The sequence below is a fragment of the Cicer arietinum genome, chromosome 8 (genome assembly GCF_000331145.2).
Source record: "Cicer arietinum cultivar CDC Frontier isolate Library 1 chromosome 8, Cicar.CDCFrontier_v2.0, whole genome shotgun sequence".
In the NCBI taxonomy this organism is placed as follows: Eukaryota; Viridiplantae; Streptophyta; class Magnoliopsida; order Fabales; family Fabaceae; genus Cicer; species Cicer arietinum.
This window is the reverse complement of record NC_021167.2, coordinates 1,035,779-1,048,084: the sequence shown is the minus strand read 5'-3', so window position 1 is coordinate 1,048,084 and position 12,306 is coordinate 1,035,779. Positions and strand designations below refer to the sequence as shown.

The 12,306-nt window shown below is 31.2% G+C and overlaps 3 protein-coding genes across 3 annotated transcripts in view; all 3 read left to right on the top strand.

The window, feature by feature from the left end:
* LOC101513863 (uncharacterized) overlaps positions 1-1,066 on the top strand; it is a 4,645-nt gene extending 3,579 nt beyond the window's left edge. The window contains exon 5 of the mRNA XM_012718930.3: positions 11-1,066. Coding sequence (XP_012574384.1) covers positions 11-868 — 858 coding nt within the window. The 3' untranslated portion in view covers positions 869-1,066. The remainder of the gene's footprint in view (positions 1-10) is intronic.
* Positions 1,067-2,038: 972 nt separating this feature from the next.
* On the top strand, positions 2,039-3,841 carry LOC101514419 (uncharacterized). Its single transcript, XM_004511400.4, has one exon. It carries the CDS (start codon positions 2,193-2,195, stop codon positions 3,588-3,590), a length of 1,398 nt encoding a protein of 465 aa, XP_004511457.1. The 5' UTR covers positions 2,039-2,192; the 3' UTR covers positions 3,591-3,841.
* Positions 3,842-5,338: 1,497 nt separating this feature from the next.
* Positions 5,339-9,703, top strand: LOC101514096 (ribonuclease MRP protein subunit POP4). Its single transcript, XM_012718928.3, is given in 10 exon segments — positions 5,339-5,684; positions 6,011-6,205; positions 6,621-6,656; positions 6,796-6,869; positions 7,204-7,469; positions 7,724-7,792; positions 7,902-7,960; positions 8,698-8,799; positions 9,305-9,330; positions 9,332-9,703. Coding segments are annotated over 9 exon segments (1,020 nt in total). The 5' UTR covers positions 5,339-5,684; positions 6,011-6,015; the 3' UTR covers positions 9,530-9,703.
* Positions 9,704-12,306: the final 2,603 nt, after the last annotated feature.

Here is a 12,306-nt window from a genome sequence, read left to right as displayed (position 1 = left end):
ATCGTAAGAGGAATACTCTCTAACTCCTAGAGCAGTGGCAAAAGGTCAAAATAAAATTCCCCATGGTGTTGATTGGGATGAATGGCCTTGGGAGGATCAGCCTGCTTTGAAAGGATATTGGGATTATAAAGGGTTTGCTCCATTATATAGTGATCGTTATCATTATGATGAGAGGACGAGGTCAATGCTGGTAGATGTAGACTTAAAGGTTCAAACAACTTACCGGAAAGAGTCTGTCCCTATTATTTCTATGACGAGTAAGTTAGATGGGAGGTCAATAATTGGGCGCCCAATCCAAATTGAAGCCCTTAAGGATGGCTCCTCTGACAACCTTTTTTCTGCAATTGATGACTTCAGTATTGATGGGATTGGCTTTGAGGGAAGTAGTGTACTTTCACCAGCTTGGAGAACTGCGAGGAGAACAGCCAACTTTCGTGTCCCTCGTCCCCATATATTGTCATCAAATGTTGATGAAGACTTCTCCTTAGATCAAGAAAGAAATATTGGACATAAGAAATCAAATGGTGGAAGTTCCAGACATAATGCAAACCTTTGGAAGAAGAATGGCCTTAACAGTGCCGGCGGGCCTTCAATTGACAATAAGTCCTTTAAAAAGATTGCAAAGAAAGTGAGCTTGTCATCAAGTCAGAAAACTAGAACCCTTTCCTCTTTATCTATTGAAGATAATCTTAGTAGAAAACCATCACTTACTAGAAGTTTTTATCAAACCGATAGGTTGACTAAACCAGAGGTCTCTGGGCTCACTACTGTAGCTTGCATACCAGTTAAATTAGTATTTAGTAGATTACTTGAGAAGATTAATAGGCCACCTTTAAAAGCAGCTACTAATGTGGAGAGAAAATCTTAGGTTATATGTACATTCTTATATATTAGAATAATAATCTTGCAGTGGTGGCACAACAAGTGGTTGGTTATCTTGTTTCAAACGAAATAGAAATCTTATTCAATTGATTGTTAGTATTTTGAGGCTGAATTTGAAGGGTAGACCCCAATTCATCATGTAAATAGATAACAGAAGACTCATGAAGTCATTTTGCTTCCTTTAGTTCTGATTCTCACATCTTGTTTTTCTGAGGTAATATCTTGCCCAAAAAGCATTATTGATGGACACTAAATGCAACTTCTATTTAATGATTGAATATTAATTGATAGGTACTGCAATAGGCAAATACTCATCCCCTATTTTCTTAATTCTTAGGTACTTGCAAATGCTCATCCCCTATTTTCTCGGCTTTTACCAGAAGGTAGTTTCCGGCGGTGGAAATGGATGATAAATGAGCAATTACCACTGCAATATTGTATCTTGTTTTTATGCTGATTTTTTTATAGCAGAAACATCGTCAGATTAGGTTTTTAACCCTTCAAACCATCACTCCCGGCCCATTTTCAAATATACAACCAAAAGCATTCAGAAAAAAACTAAAAATGAATCATAAGTTCAAAAAAAGTAGTTTTTTTTTTTTTGAAAATTTAATCTCAAGGCATTAGTATATGTAATCTCATAAAATAATATGCTGATTGAGCCATAGACTTGAATTGTCTTATATTGAGATTTATCATGAGAGTTATAATAACAAATTGAAATCCGGTCTTTTAAAATATAATTTTCCAATTGTTATAGTTGAGTTAATCTTAAATTCTGACCTCTTGTTTTAAATTTTCAAAATCCATGCAAGATAAACCAAAAAATCTTTAAATTCACTTATTCATCGTCAACCATTTGATAAAAAAATTAAATTGAAAAGTTTGATGGTTAGGTAACAAGATAAAAAATTTCGTAAAGATAAAAACATGATAAAATTTGTTTAATTATAATATAAAATGGACCGTGTATTATTATTATTATTATTATTTAATAAGCAAATTCTATAAATAAGTACGATTTTCTTGAATCTCAATGAATGTGTAAAACTAATTTACTTGGATTTCTTTTTTTCTTTTCTCTTTAAAATTTCTTTATCTCATTCTCTTATAATAGTTCAACTAACAAGTCCAGCTCTGTTGAAAAAAAAAAAAAAAAAAACTAACAAGTCCTACTTTACAAATATATAGGGTTATAACTTGTAAGCATTTTATCAAACACTTTACGTTCGTTTTGTTCAATTACAGAGAGAGTGTGTGACAGATAAACAAACCAAAGCATCAAACAAAGGTTGCAATTCGTTCATTCGATGGAGTTGTTGGAATCCGATAAACCCAACAACGCTAACACTAACACTGTTACTGTTAGTGTCGCCACAAAGGAAAAATCAAAGCCAAAGCGATTCATTAAAAGCCAAATTCCAGATTCAATCCTAAACGATCCTCTTCTCAACGCCGCCATATCCATTCTCCCTTCAAACTACAATTTCGAAGTTCACAAATGCGTTTGGCGCGTCCTCTCCACCGGCGCTAAGCGCGTCGCACTTCAATTCCCCGAAGGTCTTCTCATGTACTCTCTTATCCTCTCCGATATATTCACTACCTTCGCCGGCGTCACTCACTGTTATGTTCTCGGCGACGTCACTTACGGTGCTTGTTGCATCGACGATTTCTCCGCCGTCGCTCTAAGCGCCGACCTTCTTATTCATTACGGTCACAGTTGTCTTGTTCCTATTGATTCCACAACCATTCCTTGTCTTTATGTTTTTGTTGATATCAAAATCGATGTTGATCATTTGGTTGAAACTGTTAGGTTAAATTTAGAATCTTTAGGTAAAACCCTAATTATTGCTGGAACGATTCAGTTTGCGTCTGGGATTCGTGCTGTGAAACCTGAATTGGAGAAATTAGGGTTTAAGGTTTTTATTCCGCAATCGAAGCCGTTGTCTGCCGGTGAAGTTCTTGGTTGCACTGCACCTAAGGTGGCAAAATCGTTGGATGATTGTGGTGAAAGTGTTTTGGTTTTTGTGTCGGATGGAAGGTTTCACCTTGAAGCGTTTATGATAGCGAATCCGGGGATTAAGACTTTTAGGTATGATCCTTATATAGGGAAGTTGTTTTTGGAGGAATATGATCATGTGGGTATGAAGGGATCGAGGAAAAACGCGATTTTGAAAGCGAAGGAGGCGAGGAATTGGGGCGTTGTTTTGGGGACTTTGGGTAGGCAAGGGAATCCAAAGATTTTAGAAAGATTGGAAAAGAAAATGAGGGAGAAAGGGTTTGATTATACTGTGGTTTTGATGTCTGAGCTAAGTCCTAAGAGGATTTCTCTGTTTGAAGATTCTGTCGATGCTTGGATTCAGATTGCTTGTCCTAGACTCTCTATTGATTGGGGTGATGCTTTTGTGAAACCTGTTCTTACACCTTTTGAGGCTGAGATAGCACTTGGATTGATACCTGGTTGGTGGGAGAAAACTCAGGTGCAAAAGCAGGGTTGTGAAGATGTTATCGGTTGCAATAAGAGTGATTGTTGCTCTAACGGTAGCTGCGGAGATGCGAAGGAAACTAATGATTTTGGTGGAGATTATCCGATGGACTATTATGCTCAAGATGGAGGAGAGTGGAATTCCTCTTATGTGAAAAAGTCTACTCGTCCTGCCAGGAAAATTTCTGTAACTTCTGTTGCTAATAGTGTAATTTCTCAGTAGTCTTAAATTTGCTCAGTTTTTATTGTTATAGTTGTAATGATTTGCTTCAAACGGTAGAGTTAATAGCTTATTGGTTTTTATTAGCTTTGACCAATTTTGAGAAGTAGACATTGTTGCACATTCATTGTTGATAACTTGATAAGCTACTCTTGTCAAAAGGGAAACGAAGAGCCACATGAGTAGAGTGCTTGTTATATTTTTGAACGATTTTTGCTGGCACGAGGAATTGAGGATTGATTTGTGTGTGTTCACTTCAACGAGTTAGACGTCATATATAATTCTATCAATCTTGAGACAGAACAAACATTCTTAAGTTCATACTTGTTACCTAGTTTGTGTTACTTTGAGTATGTTGGACTCTAATATGCATGAGTACCATGTTGAATCTGATTCTTCCGAAACTGCTTCTTTAGTTTTGATATAGTCTTTTATTTTCTTCTTTTTATCTAGTTCTTTGTATATTTAGAAAAGTTTACACTATTAGACCAATTTTCGTCATGCATTTATTCTTGAAGATACTCCACCACTATGGAAATAAAAAGGAGAAATCATAGTGACATTGTAAATGTTGGGGTCTATTTGAGTTCTTAAGGTGATTTGTCGTTGGAGCAAAAATTTGGGATAATTTGTAGTAGTGTTGTACCTTACTTTGATTTTAGCATTGAAGGTGCTCATATTACCACTTTAGGCCTAACCCGACAACAATATAGTTAAAAACTACCTCGATAATTTTATTTTTATAGACAAATGTTACTTAAAGTTAATAATTTTTTTTAATATTTGTTTTATAGATACATATCAGTTAAAGTTAATAAATTTTTTATTTAATTATTATTATTTTTTTTTTATCATAGTTTGAACATATTATTTTTGATAGATGCAAGATTATAATTAGGATTTAAAGATGTACTGTCAATTTTATAAATATCATGTAGTAGATTGAATGATTATAGTTAAAATAGTGTAAAGCTATTTTACATTGTACTACTTTTAAACTCTTATAACTAAAACTTTTTAGGTTTAATATATATATATAGTTCGATAAACTATTTAAATTTGTTTAAATAATTTATTTTCTAAATAATATAAGAATCTATAGTAATTAAACCTAAATTAATTTTTTTTGTAAAAAGTATAAACCTAACATCTTTTTGTTAAATTTCAATTTAAAATAATTTTGTTTATATTATTATAATAAATTTATAATTATTTGTGATTGAAAAATAGTAAAAATGTTTGCACCTAAATTTTATAAATTTGTCTAGTAAAAAAAGAAAAACAGTTCTCTTCAAAGTTTTATAATAATCTATCATTTTGATCTTGATAATTTTTTATTATGTAGTTGTTATATTGAACTCTCATTAACAGGAAATTATCACTAAATTAACCCTTATAACACCATTTTATTCAAGTAATTTGTAAAAAAAATGCATATTTAAAAGAATAATTCAATGTAAATAAATAAATAAAATGAATAACCTATTAACTAAGCATATATTTAAAAGATTCAATTATTAAATTATTTAGAGATTCTTAAATTATTTTCTAAAATAAAATAAATTATAACCTCATGATATAAAAAATGTTTGTAAAATAACGTGACTTTAATTAATAAAAATTTATTTATTTTTTAATTTTTTCTAAAATAAAAAAAATAAATTGTAAGACAAAACAAAAATTCAATTGTATTTTAAGCCAGATTTTATATATCATTGTGCGAGGAATTGTAACAGTTTGGAATTGTTGTTCTCAAATTATAGTTGCAATACTAGTTTGTATACAGAGGCGGAGCTCAGTAGCGACTGGGCCGCGGCCAAAAATAAAAAAGATAAAAAAAATTTATAGATAAAATAACTAAACCCCTTCATTAAAATTAAGAAATTAAAATTATACCTTAAAACTAAATCTCTTTGGTGATCGACGCCAAAGGGGTAGTTGCCGGCACCGGCGGAAGTGATTCTTAAAAAGCACGGGAATTACTTCAATTTGAAACCGACTCGCCACGGAAACTGAAATACTCTCGTTAATCGGAACATACAGAACCTCCGGCCGCTTTACTCTCTCCTCTCAACGCAACGCCACCGCACTACCACCGTGAGCCTCTCTCTCTCTCTCTCTCTCTCTCTCAGTGTTTGTGGAGTATCACATTAAATTCTAGCCTCTTATTATTTAATTTTTCAATTAAATAGTGTAGAGTTTGTAATTTAAGCATCATGTTCCGATTTTGTTATGTATTTATTTGTTTTTCTAAGCAACTATATGCTAGAAATTTAACAATATTTTTACTATGCATTTGTTCTATATTTTTTATTGATGTCTGAGTGAGAAGAACTAATTAATCAATCACTTATGAGCTAGTGTTATATTTTGGTCTTTTTTATGACTTATTCACTCACTGGGTCTCTTTTTCATATTGTAAGTATCAATGGCTTCTGATTCAAGGAAACGCTCATTGGAGGCTTTGGAGAGAAGGCTTAAAACTGAACATATCTTAGAAGATAAGAAAACCAAAAAGGCTGCTATTATAAATGAAGATAGGAAGAATTCATCCATTCTTGCACCTTCTACTTCTACTCATTCTTCCTCACATTTATCATCAGATACACCCAAGAAAGGTAATTCAACTTTCTCTTGTTTATTCATTACAAATTCATTGAAGAATGATTTGCTCAGACATGTTATTTTTCTTTAGTACCACACCTACTTACGAGGCTGGCATTTGGATATACAACTTAATTTAGGCACTTATTCAATATAAAACGTATCATTCAAGAGCTTATACATTAGTTGTTTCTACAATTGAAGCGAGAATAAGCTGAAAATAAGCTATGTAGAGGAACTTATGAAAGTAAGCTAAAACAACTCATGAACATATTATAAGCTCTTTCAAACAGTCATGCAATTGCAGTTGTTTATGTTATAAGATAAATGTAAATGCATTTTTATGGCGAGAATGTAAGATGTTATTTTTGTTTGTTGTTAGTTTTAGAATTCTACATTGAGCTGATACTTTTTGTTTTCCTTTTTTAGGGAATTTCAGTCTTTTTGGCCGTTCCATTTCACAAGGTACTATATGGTCTATGTAACACTAAGATTCTTTCTTCTTTAGTTTCTTCATCTTGATTTTTGAGGATTTTGTGTGAATTATATGTTTAATTTATAGCTTCAATTTATGTGGGAATATGAAGTAACTATTGATATGCAGACAATGAAGATGGTCCAGAATATGCCCAACTTTCTGTGACTGTAAATGAAAATCTGCTCACAACTAATGAGGAGGTATTTTATTTGAAGCATTTCATGATCAACCTCTCTGTTATAATTCCATAAAGTCAATGGTTAATCTCATCTAAAGTCTCAACTCTAAAAAATAACTGATGGAAGGAGTAATTTATGGATCTCAAAAGTAACCTTTTAACTTATTTACGACCATGGAAAGCTGCAAAGTAAAGGTCCCAGTTCCCATTATAACCAAAATGTTATAGTTTCTTTATCTTCAATCTCGAAAGATGTATATTTTGCCATAATTAAATAAATAGTTGAATATTCTTTATCTTTTGGTTTGAAAGATTACAATTGCCCTGTTTGTTCTAAATTGACTTATATTCTGCAGTTTTCCGCTGAAAGAGGAGGTTCGGTTTCTGTAATATTGCATGAACTTCTTCAGAAAGGAGATGCAGCCCAAAAGTACATGCAAGGATCTAGAAACCTGAAAATTGACAATTGGATCCTTCTTGATAATTATGTACAAGGACGTGCACTTTCTTCATCTTCTCAAGCTAGGGCTTTGCGGATTCATTCAAAACGCTCTAAGAAGCACATGTCCATGAAACAACATAAAAAACATGGATCGTTAGATCTTCCTCAAGAGTTCCATAAGTAAGTATAAGGTCTCTAAGTCTACACTTCACTTCACTGGAATCTGTCGATCCTTATCATTGCTGCTATAGGCCCTGCAGTTTGTGGTAGGGTCAATTGTTGGAGGAATTTATCATTTCGTCTCTCATTATGGAATTCTTAGTTTCATGCTAGGAACAAGTAAAGTATTATACGCTTTGCTTTATTCTAATTGCTTAGTTTTTTCTACAATGGTATTCTTTTGATTCCCTAGTTACTGTGCATTTTAATTACAGATTTGATATTTTCAAGCCAATGCATGAAATGTGGAAAGGCTATATAACGCTGCTGCTTAAATCCACTGGGTACTGTTTTTATTTCTTTGCTATTGATGAATTTTACAGTTTCTTATTTTTAGGTTTTCCAGCACTTTTCTTCTCTCATGGCTTTTATGAAACCTGTTTAATGTTTCAGGAAAAATCAATTGGCCCAATGTCTCCTTGGTGCAGATCTACATGGTGCTATTATATTAGGTTCGAGCACACTATTTTGGTTTTTTGCTTTTGGATGTGTTGTGAACACCTATAATAGAAAACGCTAAATCATTTTCTTTATCTGGTTAATGTATTACAAGGACAGTTATTTTTCCATTGATTGGATGTTAGTTATTTTCCCCCCAGATGCTAATGTCTTGATGTATAGTTATTTCATATGCATAGAAATGTGTGTTAAAATTGATGTTGCTGCTCTACTTGAACCGTCAAAACCTACTTTTGGTGTTCTTGAAACAGTTATTGATTTTGAGTAGAAGTATTTCATGCAATCAAATCATTGTGTATTTAGTATTGCATTAAGTCCAATCAATAGTAAAGATGAGCTTCTGATTGGTTGAGGTCAGACCTGGTGCCGAGTCTTTTTCTCTGGGAAAGTTTCCCATTTGAATAATCTCTTTCCATCCCCAGTATCATGCATAATCTTTTCATGGTCCTTACATTGGATTTTTTTTTAATGTTGCTAGAACTTATGTTGTATGTTTTTAGGCGTTTAATGTTTTTAGTTTGATGTTATCATGTTGAAATTTTTTCTATATCCGAAGTCCTTGTAGATGGCTCAACATGCATTGTCTTTTCATTTTTCAATTTAGAAAAGAGTTGGGCTTTTGAGATTGCTGCAAAGCTGTATTAAATTTTTTATCCTCTATCTCCAAAGTCTTAAATGATTGTCTGCTTGTTATCACTGACTGCACTATGTCCACATCTATGTCTTGCAGTTGTGGAGTGTAAACAAACCCATTTTACTGGAATTGGTGGCATCATGATTCGTGAAACTGCCGAAGCTTTTGGGATAATTACCGAAGATAATAAATATCGGGGTAATCCTTTCATTATTTAAAAATAGAAACTGTTCTAGCATTATCAGAGCTGTTTTTCCTGCATTTTTTAGTATTAATGCTTATATGAATGTTCACAGTTGTTTGTCTATGTTTTTCTTAAATTTCACCAGTGATTGCTGTGAAAATGTGATAATTAATGAATTAAAAGGAGTCTGCACTTCCGTTGTGAAACTTTAGTATAATTTAAACAGCAATTGTTTTAATGTCTTGTAAGATTGCCTTTCGTAAACCATTTTACTCCCAGCTGTTTGTGATTTACATTTCAATGAGTTCTCACTTTTTTATGGACGGTAGAATGCTCCAAAGTTTTAGTTAGATCAAAAACCCATTTTCTCCTTCAATACAGTCAATTAAAATTCTTGGGGTTTATGAGTGTAATTTCTTGTAATTTTGATGATTTATCTGCTCTGGCATCTCTCTTTGTTCTATAATGTACCCGTTTCAAACTTGTGTTCACCAAATACTTTGATTTGTTAACTTGCAGTTGTTCCAAAGAAGGGTTCTGTATTTGTATTCCAAGTTGATTGCTGGAAAATTACTCTGCATGGAGATAAACTCGACTCAAGAAAGGTTGGATTATGATATTAGTGATAATCCTTCAATTGTAGGTTACATCTTTGTTTCACGGGAGGCATTTTCTATCAGACAGACATTAGTTTTTTATGATGGTATTTCATCTTGTTATTGTCCTCTTCTGGTTTCTATATAATTTCATTATTCTAAGAATTTTATGATGATTATTCCACAGTTAAAATGAAGAGAATATTCATGTAATGCTTGTGCATTTGATAGCCTTTTAAGTTGTTTATGGGAGAAAGGTGGAAATGTTTCAATGCTGAATTACATTAGCCATTGCCACAAATGTAAGCAATAATGTTTAAGAGGTGTCGGTTTAGTGGTAATAGTTTGACATTATAAATTTTAAAGATGATCAATTTTCCTAGGGAACAATTAAAAAACTATTAGTGTCACTTTAATTAATGATAATAAGGTAAGCAACAGTGTCCTTTGTTAGGGGTTATGTATAACATCCACTATGATCCATTTGCTATCTTTTTTGTTATGCTTTTTGGGGCCCTTTAAATTTGTACCAAAGTATCATAAGTATTGGTTTTTGATGTTTGTTCCATTACCTTCAAAGCTCTCCTCTCCTTTTCCGTCATAACACTCAAGCAAAGCCTAAGGTTTCTGCATTCAACCATGGAGAAAGATGAGTAACTTCATGTTGTTTTAATTTGTCTAACCTTCCCATATGAAGATATTTCACACATCATTTTCTCTTTACAATTTAAGGATTTTAGATTCTCCACAATTAGGGATTTCATTGGGTGAATCATTGGGTGAAGGAGGAAGAAAACTAGCCTATGAGAACAAAAAAAAGTAGAGGTTGATTAAAAATTTCATTTTCAGACAAAATAGCCTCTATGATGTGGTAATGATCTGACATCTACATGGAGATGTTATGTATACATTTAACATCCATCTCATATATTAGAGGCATTAAAATAATTGATTTCTTTCTTATTCACAAACTTTAAGAGCTAAAATGTCTGAAAATTTTACAATTTTATAAACCATTTTGATCATTAGTTCGTTTTTTTATTGTTGAAGATCGTTTGCTCTTAATTTAACATGTTAGTTAGTGACCGAATAAATCAATGCTAACTTTGAAATTGAAATATTTTATAATTTAATTTTGATGTATTTTTAGTGTAAAGTTTTACCTTTACAATCAATCATCAATTTTTTTATTTGTGATATGAATGTAATATTGTGATTAAAGTAAAAAAATTAATGATATGAAAATTGTGATGGATTAACTATGTAAAAAATATTTATGTTGATAGTGTATGCCAATTTAATTCTAATATGAAATAATAAAAACGAAAGTGTTCTTAATTCTTATACTAATTTATTTATTTATTTTTTATTTGAAAGATAATTTGTTACCATATTAAGAATAATAAAATGCTAACAAATGTTGAGACACTGGTTAAAGATTAATAAAAAATAGATTAAAAAATATATTTAAATATTACCTTTGTCCTTAATTATAAATTTAATTGTCTTTTTTACATATATTAAAAAAAGTAAGTAGATATTATAAAAAATTTGTATAAGTAGATGAATGTTGTTGCTGGTATTAGTATTTGACAATTTACATGTTGAATAGATAAATACAAATATAATTAGTTTTTTTTATAATTTTACCGTAATTTTGGATTTACATGCGCTTTTCAAGATATAAATTTTTAGTTTTTTTTTAATATTTTATTTCACCTCCGATGTATTAAAATAATCAATAACAAATTTATTTGCATCTCTTTTATATTGAATAGTATTAGTATTTGATAACCAATGAATATATATGATTTATAAAAAATAAGACACCAAATTTATAATTCACATAAAACATCTAAATTGAGGGAGAAAAAAAAAATACATAAATATTATGAGTTTTTATGTATAAGAATAGTTTATTTTATGATCTAACTAATTACACGTCAGCCGAAGATTAGAGTGGACAGCACCTTGCACACAAGTTAGGCACAATGCCACACGTGACACGTTTGGTTAATTAACTAATGGCAAAAGAAAATTCATTATTTGCAGCCAGATTGTGATGCATGTGGCCATGTTTCCAAAAAAAAAAACTGATGCAACTTGATATTTCTCTAAAGAGAGCATAAGAAAACATTAAATCACCATTTTTTTTACTTAAACCATCAATTTATTCTAATTAAACATAAAACAAACATTAAATTAAATCATTGAGTTTTATCTCTAAACTATCACTCTTTTTAATTTAATCTTTGAACTAGATAGTTTCTAAATTATCTCTAGTCCATCAATTTAATTTCCAAATTATCATTCTTTTTAAAGTAATTAAAAGACTAAATTGATGGATTAGTGATAGTTCATGAAATACTTATTATATTTTTATAGTTTAGCGATCAAATTAGAAACAAAATACTTTCTTTTATTCTTTTGTTTATATTAAAAAGACAAATAAAGTAATAGTTTAAGAATCAAATTTTTGATTTATTCTTTTTTTATAAAAAATATTTGAAGTGAGAAGATGATGCATTGATCCTATGGAACATCTTAAGATGTATTAAACATTTACAAAATGACAAATAATCCAATAACACTAATTAAACTCATAACCTGTCAAATCTTATATATGTCGTTCTAACATTAGATCAAACAATTAAAAATTAAATTTGTGATTTATTCTAAAATAAAACATTAGCTAATTTGTTCACAAAATAATTATTGAAAAAAATCTAAAAAAGCAAAAGGGTGAGACGACTGGAGAGGGTCATCAAAGTCATGCGGGAATTCGCCACCAAACTCATACGGTCGTGGACACACACCTACCCATTCATAGCATTATTGGTTGCTACCCTTCGTTGTTGAATTTTATAATACTAATAATAATCGCATAATGCAAACTGTTTTAATCACACACGTGATGTTCAGCTA